The sequence below is a fragment of the Acipenser ruthenus genome, chromosome 2, assembly GCF_902713425.1.
Source record: "Acipenser ruthenus chromosome 2, fAciRut3.2 maternal haplotype, whole genome shotgun sequence".
In the NCBI taxonomy this organism is placed as follows: domain Eukaryota; kingdom Metazoa; phylum Chordata; class Actinopteri; order Acipenseriformes; family Acipenseridae; genus Acipenser; species Acipenser ruthenus.
Window position 1 is genome coordinate 61,623,477 of NC_081190.1, and position 21,354 is coordinate 61,644,830.

Below are 21,354 nucleotides of genomic sequence, written 5' to 3' on the forward strand. Positions count from 1 at the left end.
GGGGCTACATGGTGCCTCGCCTGCCTGGAGTATGGGCACCTCCCTGAGGTGTGCCCATATGAAGACCCCCTCTTTGTGCAGGCCTTTGATCGAGGTGAGGTGGAGACTGCGGAGGAGTGGATCCACCTGAAGGCCATACCATCGCCGCAGGTGGATCAGGAAACCTGCCTCACCTGCCTCAAAGGGGAGGAGTGGTGCTTTGCCGTCGGCAAGGTCGGGCACAAAGCACCCGACCAACCCCCTCCATGGCAGGAGGTGGAACTGCTGGTCCCGAAGAAGGGAAGGAGGGGCGGTGCTAAGAAGGCAAAGAAGCCCGCACGTCCTGCGCCTGAGTGGGAGGAGCCCGAACGTCCTGCGCCTGAGTGGGAGGAGCCCGAACGTCCTGCGCCTGAGTGGGAGGAGCCCGAACATCCTAAGCCCAAGAGGGGGGAGTCGGTGCATCCACAGCCCAAAAGGGAGGAGTCGGTGCGTCCACAGCCCAAAAGGGAGGAGTCGGTGTGTCCACGGCCCGAAGAGAGGGAAGTCGGGGCTTCCACAGCCCTAGGACCCAAGCTGCAGTCCCAAGAGCCAGAAGGGGAGGAGTTACAGGCTCAACCCCCTGAATTTTTCTGGGGGGGAGAAGGGCAGGATGCTGGTGTTCCCCAGCAGCCTCTATTTATGCTGCTGAAGGGAGCACGGCACACACCAGCCCAGCCGCCACAGCAGAGGGAGCCAGCACCGCCACAGCCTCCCTCTGAGTGGCCAGCATCCGCCCCATCGCCTCTGCCTCCACCACCACCAGGAGCAGAGCAGCAGGAGCTGCCTCTGTCTCCACCACCACCAGGAGCAGAGCAGCAGGAGCTGCTTCTGTCTCCACCATCACCAGGAGCAGAGCAGCAAGAGCTGCCTCTGCCTCCGCCACCTCCACCAGCAGAGGGTGAATGCCTGCTGGTTCCGCCTCCACCGTCGTGGGAGGACTGCTTGCCCCTCCCACCTCCACCAGCAGAGGGTGAATGCCTGCTGGTTCTGCCTCAACCGTCGTGGGAGGACTGCTTGCCCCTCCCACCTCCACCAGCAGAGGGTGAATGCCTGCTGGTTCCGCCTCCACCGTCGTGGGAGGACTGCTTGCCCCTCCCACCTCCACCAGCAGAGGGTGAATGCCTGCTGGTTCTGCCTCAACCGCCGTGGGAGGACTGCTTGCCCCTCCCACCTCCACCAGCAGAGGGTGAATGCCTGCTGGTTCCGCCTCCACCGTCGTGGGAGGACTGCTTGCCCCTCCCACCTCCACCAGCAGAGGGTGAATGCCTGCTGGTTCTGCCTCAACCGCCATGGGAGGACTGCTTGCCCCTCCCACCTCCACCAGCAGAGGGTGAATACCTGCTGGTTCCGCCTCAGCCGCCGTGGGAGGACTGCTTTCCCCTCCCACCTCCACCAGCAGAGGGTGAATACCTGCTGGTTCCACATCCACCGTCATGGGAAGGACTGCTCCTGCCCTGCCTCGCACCACCCAGGGATGCCTGCTTCGCATCGCCTGGGGCTGCCTGTTGCTCCGCATCACCTGGAGAGCCACCAGCTACAGAGAACGAGGGAGAAGTGGAGCTCCCGCTGCCGCCTCCATGGCCAGGGGCTCCCCTCCCGAGTTCACCTCCCGAGGGTCCGCTGCCGCTGCAGTCGCCTGGGGTCGCCAGGGATCCTGCTTCGCCTGGGGTCACTACACTGTGGTCGGAGCCCCACGGAGGGGAGCTGCCGGCCATGAAGAAAGGGGGGGAGGTCAGGAGACCAGCTCCCCCAGCCGCACTTTCGCGGCCGGAGATCATGTGGTCAGAGCCCCACGGAGGGGAACTGCTGGCCGTGAAGAGGAGGGGGGAGGTCAGGAGACCAGCTCCCCCAGCCGCACTTTCGCGGCCGGAGATCATGTGGTCAGAGCCCCACGGAGGGGAACTGCTGGCCGTGAAGAGGAGGGGGGAGGTCAGGAGACCAGCTCCCCCAGCCGCACTTTCGCGGCAGGAAATACTGTGGCTGGAGCCCCATGAAGGGCAGCTGCCAGCCATGAAGAAGGGGGGGGAGGTCAGGAGACCAGCTTCCCCCGCAGCAATTTCGCTGCAGGAGAAAGGGTGGCCGGCCATGAAGAAGGGGGGGCAGGTCTGGAGACCACCCCCAAAATTTTTTTGGCCAGAGGAGCCGGCCGGTGCGCGGGCCATTGGAACGCTACGGCTGTTTGGGTGGGAGGAGGACATCCCACCGTGGCCGCCACCTTTGGTCCGCTGCTGCCCCTGTTCCTGCGCCGGGACTGCTAACCGGGACTTTGGGGACTAAGGGGGGAGGTGGCCGAAAAGGCCATGTGTGCTGCGCACAAGGGGGGGCATGTGTGGCGGAGTGTCCCGCCCCTATTTATTATTATTTGTATTTTTGTTTGCGGCGCGGGTAAAAGCGCCGCGTCTTTTATTGTTATATTTAAAAACCTCGTGAGGATGCATGGCTGATCAGCTACTGATTATTTAACTAGCTGACAGTCATGCATCCTTACCAAACGCGTGCAGACTCTGGCCGGGGGATAATAAGATAATTACCAACTAGTTAAATCCCTCGGCCAGAGTATATAAACCAGCAGCACTATGCACTCGGGGTGTGGAGTGTTCGAGAGTGGAGAACGGGAGAGAGAGAGGAAGAAAACAATTGCTAAAACGTGCTGGAGTATCCAGCACGAAACTTACTTGTTTGTTTATTCGTTCGGCCCTCGTGCCCTTTTGTTTGGTGTTTTGTTAAATCTTTTGTTTTTGTTTTGTTTATTAAATACGCTGAGTGCACCAGCACTCAGCTTCAACCGCCCATCCACTGTTTTGGTTTGAGTTACTTCCTGGTCCGTGACGTCATCCACATCACCACTGCGAGCCAGACTGCCACAATGTGTCATTAGGGTTGCACTGGAAACTGAAAAGGGAATGAAAGCAATAGAAAGAGCAGTTGTTTAGTTGTATTTATATGTTACTAACATTTGAAATCGTTATCCTTTTTGTATTGTGTAGGCCTACAATAAAATACTTGTACAGTTATTTAAGCTTTGTCGTGGCTTAAGTTTTTCCAGTGTGGCTAAAAAATGTCGAGTTGTTTTAGCCACAGTGGCTAACTAAATAAAGTCCCTAGAGGGAACGTAGATAATCCCTAAGAGTTTGTTAGTTTAGATTTTGCAGAAGCCATTACTGTTTCTAAGAGCTGGATTTCATTTAGATTTAAAAAAGTGGATGTAATTACTTGTCCTGTGTGTGGGAATGCAAGTTTAAGAATAATGAAAATTATGTTTTAATGTTGTCATTATGTTCATTCTATGTTATGAGAAAGAGGCATTCCTTATACCAAGCAGATCTGTACTTTTACCCTTGCGTCTTTCTCTCTTCAGATGCCATCAGACACCTCCCATTGTATTCCCATTAGCTAATTTCCTGCCTTTGTTTTTCTAATCCTCTCCCTTTTTGAAATGCTAAATTGTTCTCGCCTGTTTATTACCCTAACAGTACCTTCCATTTTTGACTCTACAAGCCGCAATACATTGACTGAGCTTCCCATGTTAGAGAGCATAGAAGAATTAGATTTTTTTGATAGTAGTATTCGGCACTGTTCATGGTTTTTCATTCTTTCTGTGCTATCGATTCCCTACTGGTAAAAGGGTTATTTTTTTATTGCAAGAAGCGAGAGGTCACCTCCTTTCTTTTCTTTTATTAAAAATAAATAAATAAATGTAATTCTCCCATCGGTCCCCAGTGACTCTTTATTACAGAGCTTGTTAAGCATGCATTGTGAACCTGCTATTCTTTAGGAAAGGGTATTAAGGGGTGCCGGATAATAAGTTTTCATGGCCATGGGAGTTGTTGTGATTTCCCTCTTGAAAATGGCTAGCTAGAGGAAATGCAACAAAGTATTTTAAGCAGCATTCTGTGGATTTTCTCAGGGTAAACTCAATAGACAACTGAGCTGCATACACTGTCCAAGAGCAGACAGTATATTGATATAGTATTGTACAGTGTTTTATTTTTTTTTTGGCCTGTACCCAGCTCGGGTCCGAACAAGCTCAGTTAAACACTAACTGTGCTCGTATACTACCATCTTGCATCTGGAACTCTGGATACCAGATCAATAATTAAAACCAGATTGACTGCAGGATCATTGCACAGTGATGCCGTATGCAGGTACCAGTCATCAGGTCACAACTCAGGGTTGCTGACTTTATAAGACTGGATTTTACGTGATGTACCTAAGGTCAAAAGAATCGCACATAAATAACCTAGTAGGTGCATTTTTTATTGGATAGTAATGGCAAGCACACCTAGAACACAGCCCGTGTTAGAGGTGCTATCTTTAAGTAAAGGAATTCTGAGGTTCCTGTGTGCTTGAGATCACAGGTGATACAGTAGATGAGTGCCTGGTTTAAATGTCAATATAGTTTAAAAACGAATGTAATTCTGGTTTAAAAAAAAAAGCATCACTTTGCAAGCAAGGTGTTATCCTATGTATTTAAATAAATGAATCCACATAATGCGAGCCTGCTTGTCAAAGAATTTAGTTTAAAAGCAAAGAGAGTAGATGTAGATACAGACATTTAAATAAACTGTTTTTTTTTTTTTTAATTGATTTTCTTTTGGCTTTTTGTTTATGCAACATCTGTTGCCACTAGCAACACAGTTCTCACCTGCCAGAGCTCATGCTGGTGATGTATCATTTGCATTGTGATGGTGTTTTTTGTTCAGTAATTGCTTGTATACCTCCAGAAGTTTGAGACATCTGAGGTTGTTGCCCTTTTCTTTTACTTCACTACACCCAGTGAAAGCTAAGTTCAGATAAGTACCAAAAAGGTTTCTCCATAGATAGAGAGAGAGAAGCGTTTTTGGGTTCTCCTGGGACAAAAATGAGACTGCAACTGTGATTAGATGAAGGCTCAAGCCATTTATTGTTTACAATAATTAAAATGAGCACAAAATAAAACCATAAAGTGAGGGGAAGGGGACTGGGAGTTGAAAATGAAAATAAATGATTTTATATTGCTAGTATTTGTTTCCTTTGATCCCTTTTCTTTTCTCTATCACTATCTCTCCCCACACACACCCCCCCCCCCCCTTCTCTGTCGCTTTTTGCTGTCTCCACTCCCGATCTTTTCCATGCACTCCCTTATATGCCCCCGCTCCCACCCCCCTCCGTCTTTCACGCCAAACCTGCATCTCAATTCTCATCCACACAAGTACACACACAACATGCAGCCCCTGCACACACACACACACACCCCTTGCACAGACACGCTCTACACTATCCTGATTCTCCCCCCCCCCCCCCCCCCAGGATCGAAATATATTTATAATCTATCAATCTAACAATATTGTGGTACTAGTACCTTTTAAAACTTGTTAGTACAGATGTGAAGTGCCTAAGTTGGAATCAACAACAGTAGTTGGTGGTCCCTAAAAATTTGATTTAAAAAAAATAAATAAATAAATGCACCTTATTAAACACTCCTACAGATCGATCAGTCACCTGTTTGCACCTCGTTACTGAGCGACTAACTGTACTGTGTGCTGAGAAACTGACACTGACAGCACCAGACGGCATGACAGAGGAAAAAAATTGTCAGCCGTGTCACCTTGCCGACCATGAAGCTCCACCTGAAAATGACACTGACACAAATAAAATGTTTTATTGTTCATTATATGTGTTGCATTTTACAAAAATGCTGGTTGGTTTGTGGAGTTGGAGGTTAAAGCCTGTGAGTGACTAAATAACTATGAATTACTACCTACAATAATGAACGTACACACGTGGTCTTCACTAAAGTCCTAATTTAATGACAGTACGCTTCACTGTAGCCCTTGGGATGAAGTTGTTAGCTAGGTGGCTACATTTTTTATTTTTTGTTAAATTAGCAGTGGGAGAAAACCGCTTCCACAAGTACAGTAGAATCTGCCAGAACTGACAGACACTGAATCTACTAGGTTGGATACTAACGAGAGCATATAATTCAAACTCCCAATAAACTTCGCATCCCGTGCAGAAGGAGAACACAAACGTAAAACATCATTAAGTGGGGTTGGCATTGCAGGGGAGATGAAGGGAGGTTTCAGTTCTGAGTGACTGTTTTGTAAGCATTATGAAGGCTTATTTACCACTGCTACATCCCGTTAGAAAATTGACTTTTCCTGCAAATTTTTTTAACGCAAGACTGTGAACGTGAGAGTATATGTATACATTTGTTTTAAACGCTTGCCCAGAAAACTACTGAGAGGCAGACATCAACTAATCCTCATCAGATTTCATTCGCCTCAGGCGAGCGTTCTGATTGGCTAGGTGTGGTAAAAACTTCTATTGGTTACAAAGAATCCCAAACATGGCTGTCAAGAGACTAATCTTTTAAACTTAAGGTATTACGTTTTTTGTAAATTAGAAAATAAGTGATGCTGCTTTCTTAATATATGAACCAGATATTTAAATGCAGCAATCTAGTAAAGTTAAAAAAAAAAAAAAAAAGTCGCTAAAGTATTAGCGAATTAGAAGAAAGCATATTGTGTAATTTTATAAAATTATTTGAGTCTACTTCGTGGTCAAACGTGTTTTTAAAAAAAAACAAAAAAAAAACAGTGAAGTGTACTGTTTAGAACAGCGTTCCTCATTATATGTCCTGCGGGCCAAAAGTGGCCCTCAGGGTCCCAAGGATGGGCCCGTCGCGTTTTGTACATCTTTAATATATTACAGTACTTTCTCAAGTCATGGATCTTGTTGTGAAAACAGTAAACTACCTGCGTGCACAAGCCTTAAACCACTGCCTCTTCCGTGAGATTCTCAGTCTCTGCGATGCTGAGTATAACAACATAATTATGCACAGTGAGGTTCATTGGTTGTTTCGTGGACGTGTACTTGAGCGTTTTTTTTCTTTGCTTACAGTAGTTTGGGATTTTTTTAACCGAGCAAGGTACAAACGAAGCAAAGTTTTCAGACCCTAACTGGATATTAAAACTAGATTTTCTCACACATATGACTGGGCATTTAAACACCCTGAATCTCTCCCTGCAAGGAAAATGTAAAATGGTGAGTGACTTGCGTGTACCACCACTGAACAACCTGAGCTGAAGGATCACTACAGACCTGACATATTTGTGACGTACCTGACTCAAATGAGGGAGAGGTTTGAAGCATGATTTGGTGACTTTTACAATAGGAAGGTTTTTGTTCCATTTTTTGCAAAATCCTTTTGTTGTACCAGTGAGAGCCACCTCAACTGAACTGGCACAAATGTGGGCAGCAACTGCCAATTCAGACTCTGAACTTTTGGAACTTCAAGCTGACTTTGACATGCAAGCGATACATTTGACATGCTCCGTGCCTGAATTCTGGTTTAAAGTTCCTCAAGAAAAATACCCCACATTGGTATCCTGTGCTTTTAAGGGACTGTCCATGTTTGGTAGCACATATGTGTGTGAAGCCAGCTTTTCGGCAATGAACTCAATAAAGAACAAGCATCGTAACAGACTGAGGCACGACCGCCTGCAGCATTGTTTGCGCGCCGCAACCACCTCCTACAAACCACATTATCAGAATATTACAAGCAAGTTCACTCTGTTTCCTAAGTTCCAACGAGTAAAGGCAAGTTAAACGTATTGCATTTAAAATGTTTGGGGATAAGGGGGTTATAATATGTCTATGTGGCTCGCCATTGATCGCAGAGTTACTTATGTGGCCCTCTACAATATTTTAGTGGGGAATGCTGGTTTAGAAGCATTTCCCTGGCATTTTTTTTTCTTTAGATTTTAATGTTGCTAACCCAGTTTGCCATTTACCATATTTACATATTTTTTAGATTTAAATGCTACATTAAAAAACAAATGTTTTACTAGATTTGAATAGAAGTGATATTAGTTATTTATTGGACATGTACAATCCATCAATTTTGTGAAAATATTAAAACATGAAGATTGATAAATATGTTTATAATGATAGAAATGAAATGCTTATGTATGAAATTATCTGTACAATATTTTATTTTAAAATAAAATACTGAATCACATGGCAATGTGTATGTATTTATTTTTCAGTGAGAGTAGTGCACATCAGGAGTTGAAGTCAGCTTATAGAGAAAGAGTGCGGAAAAAAAAACAGGCAGAAGCTATTTTTATATTTGAATAACTCCAAGTGTTGCTTTATTATAGTTGTACTCTTAGTATGCTACTTAAATTTACTAGCAAATGTGTTCCAAACTGCAGCGAAAGGAACATTTCCTTAAACAGGGTTTGTATGCTAGTGTGGAAAAAGTATGGAAAAATGCCATACTGATTTCCAGGGCTTGAAAATGCTTGAAAAACCATGTATGTTATGAAAGTCTTGAAAGTCAGGAATTTTACTAGTATCACAGGAGAATTGACAATAATTCAGCAATTATTTTTTATTATTAATAATAATTGATCTTGAAAGCGGGTCAGCAGCTCTAGTGGCAACTGTCTAGACAATTTAGTAGTAGCAACTATATTGCTTGCGACCAAATCCCGCAAGGATAGCCCTGTGTAACAGCCCTGACAACTCAAGCAATCCTATCCAGTCAGCGCACTGGTATATGTCTCATGACTGTCTGCTCCCGTGAAACGAAGGGTAAAATGGACACTACGACAGCCAAAATATATCAATTTATATCGAAGGCTATGATTTTTTAAACACAGTTACAGACTGGAATTACAAGCTACTGTACTCTGCTCACCAAGATTGACATTTTGTTATCTTGTTACCTTTATTAAATGGTTTACGTTATTTCCCAACCCAGGAAAAAAAAAAAAAAAATACAATATTTATTATCACTGAGTCGGATAAAAAAAAAAAAACGCTTTCTTGTAGCCCCTAAGGTGTGTATAAACGTAGCATGTTAACATCGCTTTTTTCAGATCTTTAATGCGATTTAATAAAATGTACGGCAAAAGCAATTGTGGGGGGATTATGATGGTGAGTGCTTTTTACTAAGCTTTGTGTCTTCTGTATAAAGAGTTTTCCCTTCCTGCTGGCTCCCCTGCCACGTTCGGTGTGAACAGTGGTCAGCGGCAACTGCAAAGTGATGCGCAAGGAGGTGGCATGCGCGCTGCGTCCGGTGTGAACGCCCCTTTACAGGACCGAGTGCAGCAACAGTCTCGGTTCTAAACAGTCAGCCGAGTGTAGATATACTATATACATCCTCGCTATATGGCCTTCATTATACTATTTAAATATTAATTAAAAAAAATAAAATCAAAGTGCGGCTGATGTTGGCGCATACAGCTCTGCAGCACGGTAAAGCAACATTGATGTGTGTGTGTGTGTGTGTGTTTGTGTTTTTTGTTTTTGTTTTTTTAATAAGGAACATTTGAATTAACATTTGCAACTGTAACAAAATAAACTTTGATGCGCTTTTTTTTAATTGGGAGGGGGGGGGGGGGGGGGGGTTGTACTGTGTTCTTCAACGAATAGGATATAGCCAGAATACTGGCTGCAGCACAACACAAATAGGTACTGTACTTGTAATTCTACTTTTATTCACACAATTTCATTGCTATTATTATTAGTGGTAGTAGTGAAAAATACTGTAATAAAGTAAATCAAAGAATAAAAACAGTATTAATATTAATAATTTAGCTAATGCCTTTATCCAAGGTGTCTTCCTTAACTTACTCCAGCAGCTTATATTGTTCGTTTTGGATTGTCCTTTTACTATAGTGAACAAAAGGCTTTGGACCCAAACAGGGTTGTTATAGCGAGAGTGTACTGTATTTAGTATTTGACTTGTATGTTTAATGTACGACACTGGCATATTTTAATATATAATGCGTGCACATTTGTGATTTAATTTTTGTTGTTTTTCACCTCCCATAGTGTTCAACATTTAACAGAGGGTATAGAAGTTTGGATCAGAATCCAGTATCATCCCTTACAAAAAAGTAATATACTGCAAGTATACTTGTGCGAAAATTGTCTAGTTTTAGTATACTATTGGTACCATTATACTGTCCTATTTTGGCACAAGTATACTTGCAGTATACAACTTTTTATATAGCCCTACCTCCCGTATTACTTTCGTTGACACCTGGGAACAAGAAGCAGCCCCTTATCCTGTGATCTCAGAGTGCGGCTAGGATGGTATGGGATCAGCAACTCCTGCAGATAAACAGGTGATAGTCCATTAAGGGCCTTATATGTTAACAGCAAAGTCTTAAAATCAATTCTATATTCCACTGGGAGCCAATGTAAAAATGCTAAGATGGGTAATATGGTCACTTTTCTTGGTTTTAGTCAGAATTCTAGCAGCTGTGTTCTGAATTTGAGGTACCAGAGAAAAGTGATTTTGCAGTAGTCATCCCTTGATGAAACAAAAGCATGCATCAGCTTCTCAGCATCAGGTGCAGGAATACTTGGCCTAAGCTTAGCTATGTTTCTCAAATGATAGAATTATATTTTAGTTATTTTCCGAATACGATTTTCAAACGATAGATTAGGATAAAAAAATTACCCCCATATTTCTCATTTCTAGTTTTAGTTCTAATGAGAAACTGCTAAGGTCTAACTTACATAATTTGTAATTTTTGTGTTGATGCTGTGAGCCCACAAGCGTGACCTCAGTTTTATCCGAATTCAGTATTAAGAAATTATATGACATCCAACATTTGATGTCAGCAAAGCAAGCAGATGTCACCTCTGAAGGATTGCCTGGATTTAGATAAGTATAACTTGGTGTCATCTGCATAACAATGGAAATTAACTCTCTGCCTGCGTACAATATTGCTTCAGGGCAGCATATATATAGAGAATAACAGGGGACTTAGAATAGAGCCCTGTGGAACACCGCAGGTAACTTCTGACAAATCTGATTTTTGTCTCCCCGATAGACACATACTGGAACCTATCAGAAAGATGAGACCTAAACCAGTATAGAACCCCTCCAGAATCCCACTAAACGTTCAAGCCGATTTAATAGAATGGAATGATCTATGGTGTCAAAAGCAGCACTAAGATCTGGGAGAATTAAAATTGAAGGGAAGCCAGAGTCAGAATTAACCAAGAGATCTTTTACTACCCTAACAAGGGCCGTCCGTCCCTGTGCTATGTGCAACACGGAATCCAGATTGAAATTTCTCAAATACGGTTTTACAAGCTAGAAATATATGTAATTGGTCAGCAACAACTCTCTCTAAAACCTTGGCTAAAATGGGAGATTGGATATGGGCCTATAGTTACTAAGTGCTTTAGGATCAAGGTTGTTTTTTTGAGCAAAGGCTTTACCACCGCAACTTTAAATGCGGAGGGGACTCTACCAGAGAAAAGTGATTCATTTATAATTCTTAAGATGCGTGTATTAATGGCACCGAATACATCTTTTAATAATTTGGTAGTAATTGGATCAAGGGAAAACGTAGTAGGTCTCATATGTTTAACTAATGCCATCAGGTCTTGTAAAGTAATCTCAGAAAAAGCCTCCATTGTAAGTCTATCAGGTCTAGTTAGATCAGATAAAGAAGAATGGTCCATACTAGAAGGATTATGAGAAATATGATCTCAAATGTCAATTATTTTGTTATTTAAAATAATGTAAGAAATCATTACAACTAATATTAGACCTAGTATTGGAGGTAGTAGTATTAGTAGGTGGATTTATTAATTTATCTATAGACGCAAAAAGAAAGCGAGGATTGTTTTTGTTTGTTTCAATCAGGTTAGAGTAATATAAGGATCTAGCTTGGGACAAAGCCTTCCTATATTTAACCTGATGGTTTTTCCAAACAAGGTAATGAACTTGCAGATTGGTACCCTTCCATCTGCGCTCCACTTTATGACCCTCACATTTAAGTGTGTGTATGTATTTATGTATATATGTATATACAGTTGACTCTACATAATTGCATGGGCTTCAGACCGGTTTGAGGGAATACAATGGGTTACAATGACAGTAGGTCTATATGTACGTGTATATGTGACTCATTTTGATCGGATTCATAACTTTTTATTTTTCACTTATTTTATTACAAGTAACTTAAAATACTGAACACGTTCAGAAAAAGAAACCAACTTGAAATAAGTTATACACTCAATGCAAACAACACTGTGCCCTGGCAACGCACGATATGAAAAGTAAACTAATGCACAGTATATAACAGCCTGCATAAACTAAGTTGTAATACAGTACAGTTAAACAGGTGTGTACAGTACCTTACTATAGATTTTGTGATTACATGTAGCAAAAAATAATTGATGGACGTATGCACAGTATTTGGCCGATTTGCTGATAAACAACTATAAAAAACTGTGATAAGACTGACAACCATTTGCCTCCATGATGGCCAGATGTGAAAGTAAGCCGGTACGACACGTTACTGCGTACTGGTAAAACCATTTTGTCACGGTTATTTTATATTTCAATTTATCAAAATAATTGTTTATGCTACATAATTTTCTTTGTATTTTAAGTCCTTTCCTGCCTCTCCCAGCTGCTTCTTGGTTGCCCGGGTTACTATTAATGTTTAAGCAAAAGAACTTGAAGTCACTCGTGACCCGTTCACGTAACTTAGGATGACAGAGGGGTGATCGCCATGGTAACCGTCACTCTTGCGGCAAGCAACACTGACTGCGAAAGGCGGTTCCTCATACTTGTCAACATTGAGTCTTCAAAATAAGGGAGCTTTTGTAAACTCAAATCTTAGTGGCCTGAATTGAAGAGAATACCTTCTAAGACAAAAGCATACAAGTATTCCACTTTATTATTTGGTAGAATGATAGGCTGTCATACGCTGCTTCTACTAACTGATTTTAAAAAGGAAAAAATATCAAAACAGAACGACCATGAGATGCTTCACAATCAAAACTAACGATATATTTCGCTCGTTGTTTAGGGCATATTCTTAGGAAACACGTAGAGCAAAAACAACCTTAATTTTTTGTCCCGGTCAGAAACAGTAAAATTGTTAAATCGTCCCTGTTTTGTGATTGTATCACCTTTTTTATAAGTACAAAACTGCATCATATGCTCAGCAAAATATTAGCAGAGTAGGCCTACTTTATTAGGTTGTGTTAGCGCCATTCAAAAATAAAATAAAACAGTTTTATGGATTATTTGTTTCATCTTTCTGATTTATGTTTATCATGTTTAAATGGTAATACTAATAATAGCTAATCTCTTTTTTTATCTTTGTACATTTAACATGTTTTGAGATAATCTAAAGAAAAGAATGTTATCTGCAATAAATACACCCGATGTTTCATTTTTAAACTACTATTCTGTTATTTTAACGCCTTCGGAGTTGGTATGGCGTCGGTGAGTTGAAGGGAAAAAACAAAACTCTGCAAATCTGGTAAACCTAATTACATGGACAGTGCGAGAAACTAAAGCTCTGATATAAATTTGGTCAGACACCAAAATCTAAGTTGAACAGCTGGACAAAACTCACAAAAATAGTAAAATATAAATATATTTTTTTCTATTAACTGCTGTAGTAACTGTTAGTATTAATATGTATATTTAATTTTAAAAATTAATAATTAAATTAAGCATAACCTTAAATTTTAGGATTTTGAAACCATTTAAAATAAAATGCCCTTCCCTCTCCATTTAGAATTGGTCCCCATAAATTAGCAATGCCTAGTAGCTTACAAAAACATTCACGGGGGGGGGGGGGGGTGTTAAGAAATAAGTTACTTTCACCTCTGATGACGGCTTGTACTGTGCTGAGGGTCGAGTTTTACAGATTCGCTTTGCCGTTTTCTGTGTCTGTCTTGTCGGCTTTTCGCGCTGGCATTCCATTGCTATGCGCTCTACTATGTCACTGCTATTGCTTAAAACATTCAAATGTTGTTGGCATTTTAATTTGGATAATTGCATAATGCAATTTACAATGGACTTCGGGACCACACAGCTTCATACAATTAAGTGAATTATGCATTTAGCACCATATTAAATTGAACTCGTTACTAAGGATGTGCATTTTGATACATTTTTATGAACGTTTAAATGCTGTGCAGTGTCAGCGTTTAAACCATATCTACATACACCATATCATGGGGCAAGTACAGTATGGCCTTGGTCTCAGTTCAGTTCCTCCTACATGGCACAAAGCAGCCCCAGCTCAACCGAGGAAGCTGGTATCAACGAGGTGCAAAAGCAGGAGGTGAGGATGAGGTGCGTAAAGGCAGTTTCCTAGGCCAAGCAGGGAGAATGGACGAGATGGGAGAGTGTGGAACAACGCAAGATCAGCTGCTGAGATTTATGGACAATGGAACAGAGCAGGATCAGTTTCCTCATCAGGTCAACATATGATGTTCTCCCATCACCACAGAACCTTATTCTGTGGGTAGGAGAGGATCTGTGGTGTCCTTTGTGTTCATCGCCAGTTACGTTGACACATTTTGCCAGGATGTAAGGTGGGTCTTATCCAAGGACGGTTTTCTTGGCGTCATGACTAGGTGCTGCGATGTTTGGCCTTAGCATTGAAAGACAAGCACAGCAATATATGACACACAGAACAACATTCCTATGTCCGGTGGAGCAACCTCCAAGAAAAAGTATTAAAACCAAAACTCACCTAGGAACTAGAAGCTGCTAGAGACTGAAAAATGCTTGCGGATGTTAGACAACGTCTTATATTCTCACCTGAGATTGCCACTGCTGACCTTCGACCAGACATTGTCTTGCGTGCTGATCCAGACCACCTTGTTCACCTAGTAGAGTTAACAGTACCATGGGCGGATGCTGTGGATGAGGCGTATGAAAGGAAGAAACTTTGGTACGCTCAACTAGCTGCTGAAGCGGAACAGCGAGGATGGAGAGTCCAGGTATACCCAGTGCAGGTGGGTTGTCGAGGATTTGTGGCACACTCCACAACCCGGTTTGTCAGAGACATTGGATTCAGTGGTCAAGAGTTGCGATGCATAGTGAAGAACTTATCTGAAGCAGCAGAGAGGAGCAGCAACTGGCTTTGGTTGTGATGAAAGATTCTGGTTGGGGACCTCAAGCACAGTATAAATAAAAAGAAAAATGTTGATGTAAAGGAAGGGAAGTAAGCTGAGTGGGGAGTGGGGGGTGGAGGGGGGGGTGATGCTGGGACTCCAGAATCACTGTCGAGCCCTCTTAAGGTGTCGTGGGCTAGTCAACGAAACACCAAGGATGGAAGGTGCCCACTTAGACCCCAGAGAAGTATCCTGCTCAGTCCAGACAGCTGTCATGTTGATGCGCTAGGGAGGCCGCACTGTTGATCCCTGGATCATATTAGTTTACAGTAAAATAAGCTATGTCTTAGTTTCTGCTTATCTTGACGAGAGCCAAGTCCAATATCAGCATGAAGTTTTAACACCTACTCTCATGTAATGGAAATCACACACACTCTTTATATTACATTCTGATGTATACTGACAGCCATAGTTTAGTATTTTCTAAGTAAAGAATGTTTTAACATCGCAAAGACTTAACTACAAAGTAACCAAAAAAAAAAAACTCCAGCTACCTTGGTTTTCCTGTACCGAGTTGTAAATCTGAGCACACCACTGTAAACAAGACTGCTTCTCAGAAAGAAAAGCCTAATGCATGGTTTACCCCATGTGTGGGCCATGGTGGTTTATAGCGAAGTGCCTACAGGCCTTGACACTTGATTTATATAGTTGATTTACAGGCACTATCACATATTGGTTAAATTCAGATACTGCCATTCTGTGTGTGCAGTACAAGAGCCAACACTGTCATATCGAAGAGCTTGCCAGACAGTTATTACATTCATTTTTGTTTCTCTACAGGTATAAAGGATGTGATTTATCTGTCCGACAAGTATCATGATTCCCCAGAAATGACTGCCTCGAGACGGCTGTTTGACTTGGTGGGAATTAAATACACGTAAGTCTCCAAAGGTCTTTAAGTGAAGATCATTTTTCCAAAGGGAGCTGAAGCAATAGAGGCACATTTCAGGTGAAACAACATAGGTTTGAGCTTTTAATGTGTGACAAGCTTCCCTATTTACCAGTACAGCCTGCTTTTTTTCTCCTGTTAATCCTTTTTTAGGATCCTCATTCAAAAAAATGTGGACACGATAACTGCCTTCATTTTGCACCAATCTTCACCAAACCTTTTTGTCCTACGCACCTAGTCTCCTCCAGGTTGCATTTCATTACGACTACATGAATATTTTGAATACATGCACTCATTAGCTTGCTTATCTCAACAAGCCCAAAAGCATTATATCATCACTTTATGCCATATCCACCTAATAATAAGTGTGCACAAAACATACTGTTGAGACGAGAGAACAGTCTGAAGTAATTTGTTATGTTGGGGATACGGCAAAAAGTAATGATGTATTGTTTATTATACACATAGCAGAGTCAAAATCTCAGGGAAGCTAGTTCATTTGTAAAACAAAAACAATATGGTTCAATATCTTATCACTGTCGTCAATGTTCGCCTTTCGTTGTGTGTTTTTTTTTTTTTTTTTTTTTTTTTTTTTTTGAAAATTCTAAACACAATTGCAATGTTATGACAGGAGTGTGAAAAATAATTGGCTAACTATTGCTACGATCATATTTGAAACAATGTTAAAAAAAAAAAAAAAAAAAGTTAATAGTTCTAAAGTGAAGCTTATCATTCACTTTAGCATTTTGAATGGATTGTCTGCTTCATTTCAAATCTTATTTTATTATTATCGATTTCCTTTTTTTGCTGGATTAACCTGCCGTGATTTAATAGATTGTATTCTCAATTTATGTATCCGAGAATTGCCTGGGTTTCTTGTCATTTTGAGACCCGTAGTCTTTTTTTTTTTGTCATTATTATTATTATTATTATTATTATTATTATTATTATTATTACAGACCCCTGTGTGCTGTTTGATGGTGAAAGTGGTTATCAGTGTTTGCCGCATTGATAGCATGTGGTATGTGCTTCCATTTTGACATTTTTAAAATCATCATCATATGAAGTATTCAACACTGGCAACTGACAACTATGGGATATTTAGTTAGTTATTTCTTCTGTGTACTGTTGGTACATATTTAAATACCAAATTTCTTTTCACTATTAGCTAGCATTTTTTGCCAAATAGATTTCTGCTCCTCTACGTTTTATTTTAATATAAATTAATATCTACTGTCAATGTAATGCATCTATATTTAAACTGTTACATGGATATAATGAGTTTATAAAGTACAGCAGCGTTTCTCAAACTGGGGGTCCCTACCCAAAAGGGGGTCACAAAGCTATTGTAGGGGGGTCGCGTGATCACAAAAAATGCTAACGTAACTTTAAGAATAGGGCTTCTGATTTTCATTTTTAACCGATAAAACACACCGGTGTATAGCCAGTAAACACCGGAAAAACACTGGAAATGGTTACTCAATTCACGTTGACTTCACCCCTTTCCTATTTAAAAAAAAAAAAAAAAAAAAAAAAAAAACAACTTTCATGCAGTTGGGCAATGCCCCTCCTTCCTGACCTCGTACCTATCATTGATTCGTTCTGAATACTTTAAACCTGCCCCAACTACTGAGTGGCAGCAAATCCTACATTTCTATTGGAGACTCCGCTTGCGAGATTTAAAATGAGATTACAATTACAGTAGAAGGCTTGTTCATAGGATTTAAAGCTGAATTACAGTTAGATAGTGACAATTTAAAACAGAATTGCAAATTGTGGTGAAATGTAAAAAAATGCCTAGACACGCAAAAAACCCAGAAGAATGTGCCCGTGACCATAAGGATTTTGTTGTGGAATAGTAAAGGAAAGAAGTTACAACTAACTGTGCAAGTACTGTCGAGTTACTACTAGTGACAGGAAAAAAAAACTCCCAAGCATTTTGGAAAGTAACCAAAAACAATAATTTCATACAGTATATACAAAGCTAAAAAAAAAAAACGAAAAATGAGATGAATAAAAACTTAAAATCCTTAGCATTATATTACAGCACATATAAAAGTCATCCTTAACGGTAAAGGATGTAAAATGAAAAACTTATTCGTAAACTTAATAATAATAATAATAATAAAAATAATAATAATAAAATAATTGTGGCCGCTAACAAAAGCCTTATCTTCGTTCCTGCACTTTTTATACAAAATTAAAACTGTAAAGATTCAGCTTTTTAGAAATGTATATTATCTACAACACAAGAAAAACTTGGTTTGACATGCAGTGAATTGAAGGTTTTCAAAGTTTAACCTTGAAAAACGGTGCAGATGTAGCATTTAGTTAATTTAAAATAAAGGGAGGTGAAGCTACATAAAGGCAAATACAGGTACACTTCAGCAATTTAATATTGAATAATAGGTATATAGCAATATACAATTTGCTCATTAGTAGTGTACAATCTGCTCTTTTTAATTCAAATGCGTTGCATTCAGTCTGTGGTTACAATTACTGTAATTGATACAATAATTGGGGATTACAACTATAATGTCCCTGGACTAGTCTGTGTGGTCCAGTGGTTAAAGGGCTTGTAACCAGGAGGTCCTCGGTTCAAATCCCGGTGTGTGACCTTGAGCAAGTCACTTAATCTCCTTGTACTCTGTCTTTCGGGTGAGACGTTGTTGTAAATGACTCTGCAGCTGATGCATAGTTCACACACCCTAGTCTCTGTAAGTCGCTTTGGATAAAGGTGTCTGCTAAATAATAAATAATAATAATTATTATAAAAAAGTGTTATTTGCACAAGTTAAACCCTGTTAGTCCCTTCCCTACTTGTGCGTTAAAATCAAAAACAGACATGCATTCTCTATAAAATTAGTGTTCTTTAATTTAAGTAATGCATATCATTATTAAAGCATAACTAAATTCACAATTAATTTATAATTACAAAACTACTTAGTACTGTACTATAACTTTTTTTGGCAATTGTGTACACATTTATAATTCTCTCTCTCTCTCTCTCTCTCTCTCTCTCTCTCTCTCTCTCTCTCTCTCTCTCTCTCTCTATATATATATATATATATATATATATATATATGTGTGTGTATATAATAATATATATATATATATATATATATATATATATATATATATATATATATATATATATATATATATATATATATATATATATATATATATATATATATAATATATATATGTGTGTGTATATGTATGTGTATATATATATAAAATACATACATACATGTCCGTTTTTTTTCCATCTTTACTCCCCTGTAAAAATGACATCTAATTATCTGACGCCTAGTTACCTATTTATCATACGTGTTACTTTTGAAATTTAGTTTAATTTCTTTATTTCCTGCTATGCAAATTCGTTAAACATATTAATACACCATTGCAAAACATTTGGTTACACAAGATATGCAAGTAACACTTTTTTGGATTGTAATGTGGTTAATGAAATTAAAAAAAAAAAAAACTGAAAAGGCGCAAGGAAGGGGTAGATATGAGGGGGGATGCAAGGCTATGTATCATGGAAAACAGCTGAAATGTTGTGGAAAAGTCCTGGAAAACTATTCTTAACCAAGGGTGGAAACCCTGTTACAAGTAGATGGTACCAATACCATATGGAAGTTTTTGATGCTTCACTCCACTCCATTTCTGATGGCAAAATGAAATCTTAATTCACACAGAACGACCATCTTGAAGCAGAAACACACAAGTGACACAAAATGACAGGCTTGCTGTTGATCCAAACACCTCCACCTCTGCGGGTCTAATATGGTTTCATTTTTTTTTTTTTTTTTTTACAATTGCGCTCTATGATTGGTCGAAATAAGTGTGTTTTATATTAGCTAAAATGTCATTTTTTTAATTTTATTCCTGAAATGTTTTTTTTTTTAATCTATTTGTATATACTCTGTCAGCTGTGCATCTCGGCCAGCTGATATCAAAAGCCCACCAACAGCAAGAATATTCTGACTCCCCAGCACTGAGTAGCTTAATGCTGAACACGATGACCTTGATGATTAATTCCATAAGAATTCATGTCCAGACTTTTTCTTTTTCCGTGTGGTGCACAGTAATTGGTTCCTTCACAGGTCCAAGGTGCTAGAAGAGATTTAGGTGACATGTTGTGAATTAAAAAAAAAAGAAAAAAGTAAATACAGAATTCCATCAGACCTGCAGCAGGAATTGAAGCTATGTCAAGAAAAACAAAACTAAAGAAGCATTTATATATCCTTTTTTTATTACCCTTTTTTTGCTTTCTTTAACTTGCTCTTTCTTTTTTTTTGTAGGCAATTTGTGCCAAAGCACAACAAGATTGTCATTGATTTTGAGTCAATTAACCACTCTGGAAGGAGCCAAATGTCCAAGTGAATTATTTCACCTTGAACTGGCAGAGCTTTTACTGCAATTCTTTCATGTTTCTGGGGCTGCTACAGGCATGGCTTTATATTTTGTTCTTTTTTTGATGTAGTTTTATTTATGTAGATGGATTGCATAACTGAATAAAAGGGTTATATATGTATATACTGTTTCAACAAGTTGGCCATCGATCAGGTTGACGTTGGCCTTATGTGCTTTCAGTCTTTGTCATCCTTTAATCAATTAATACGAATGTGTTAACAAATGAAAAATACCCATCTTAAAGGAGTCCTAACCTAGGTTATAAAAAGCAATTTTCTTATTCACATTAACAGCATTATCACTTGTACCCTGTTTTGATCATATTTTAATTATTTGATTTGTTTTACACTCTTCATGTTCTTTAATTGATTAATAAAGTAGAACAAAAACCTTTTTTTCTTCCGGGTATCCAATCACATCCTGTGCAGCTCGACCATTGGAGCTACAAAGCAAAATTTGTAAGAACTTTCTTAGCATTGTCTTTGAAATATCTGTATGTTACAAACTGAAATGTAAAACACAAGAGGGAGCATGCATTGATAAAATTGCTAGTATTCATATGTATGAAAATGGGTAGCACTTCTTTTAAAGTTTCAATAAATCTTGTATGTAGTGCACCTCCAATCAGTGTATGTCTCATATTTGCAGTTTAAGAAAAAACACACTTTAGAAAACTTGCATTTTCATTTCAAAACAAGATAACTGGAACTACACAAGATTTGCAAGCCTTGTTTTGTGTAGTGTTGCATTTCCTTGGTCATTTCCCCTGGAGATTGTATTGTCTCCATACCTTCGTCATTTTCAATAACCAACCAGCTGCTTCCCCTGTTGTCTGTCACGGTTTGACTGAAGCCACTGCTAAGGTGACTAGACCATGAAAGTGAAAAAGTAACATACAGGGTTATTAGAAAGTAAGTTTACCACATCAGCGCCCCATTTCTAATCGCCCTGTACTTCCTGAGAATGACAAGCAAACTGAGTGTTTAACCTAGTGTAGAACAGGATTTCAAGTTTTGAAATAAATACTTGTAACACAGTACAGTGTTGCAACGAAGTGTGTGACTGGTAAAATTTAAGATTCT

General features: G+C 39.8%; 1 protein-coding gene across 1 annotated transcript in view; it reads left to right on the forward strand.

Annotated features, from left to right (window-relative positions):
• The window catches only part of dctd (dCMP deaminase), a 76,308-nt gene extending 55,412 nt beyond the window's left edge, over positions 1 to 20,896 (forward strand). The window contains exons 5-6 of the mRNA XM_058998602.1: positions 15,742 to 15,838; positions 20,161 to 20,896. Of these exons, the coding sequence (XP_058854585.1) occupies positions 15,742 to 15,838; positions 20,161 to 20,242 (179 nt within the window). The 3' untranslated portion in view covers positions 20,243 to 20,896. The remainder of the gene's footprint in view (positions 1 to 15,741; positions 15,839 to 20,160) is intronic.
• Positions 20,897 to 21,354: the final 458 nt, after the last annotated feature.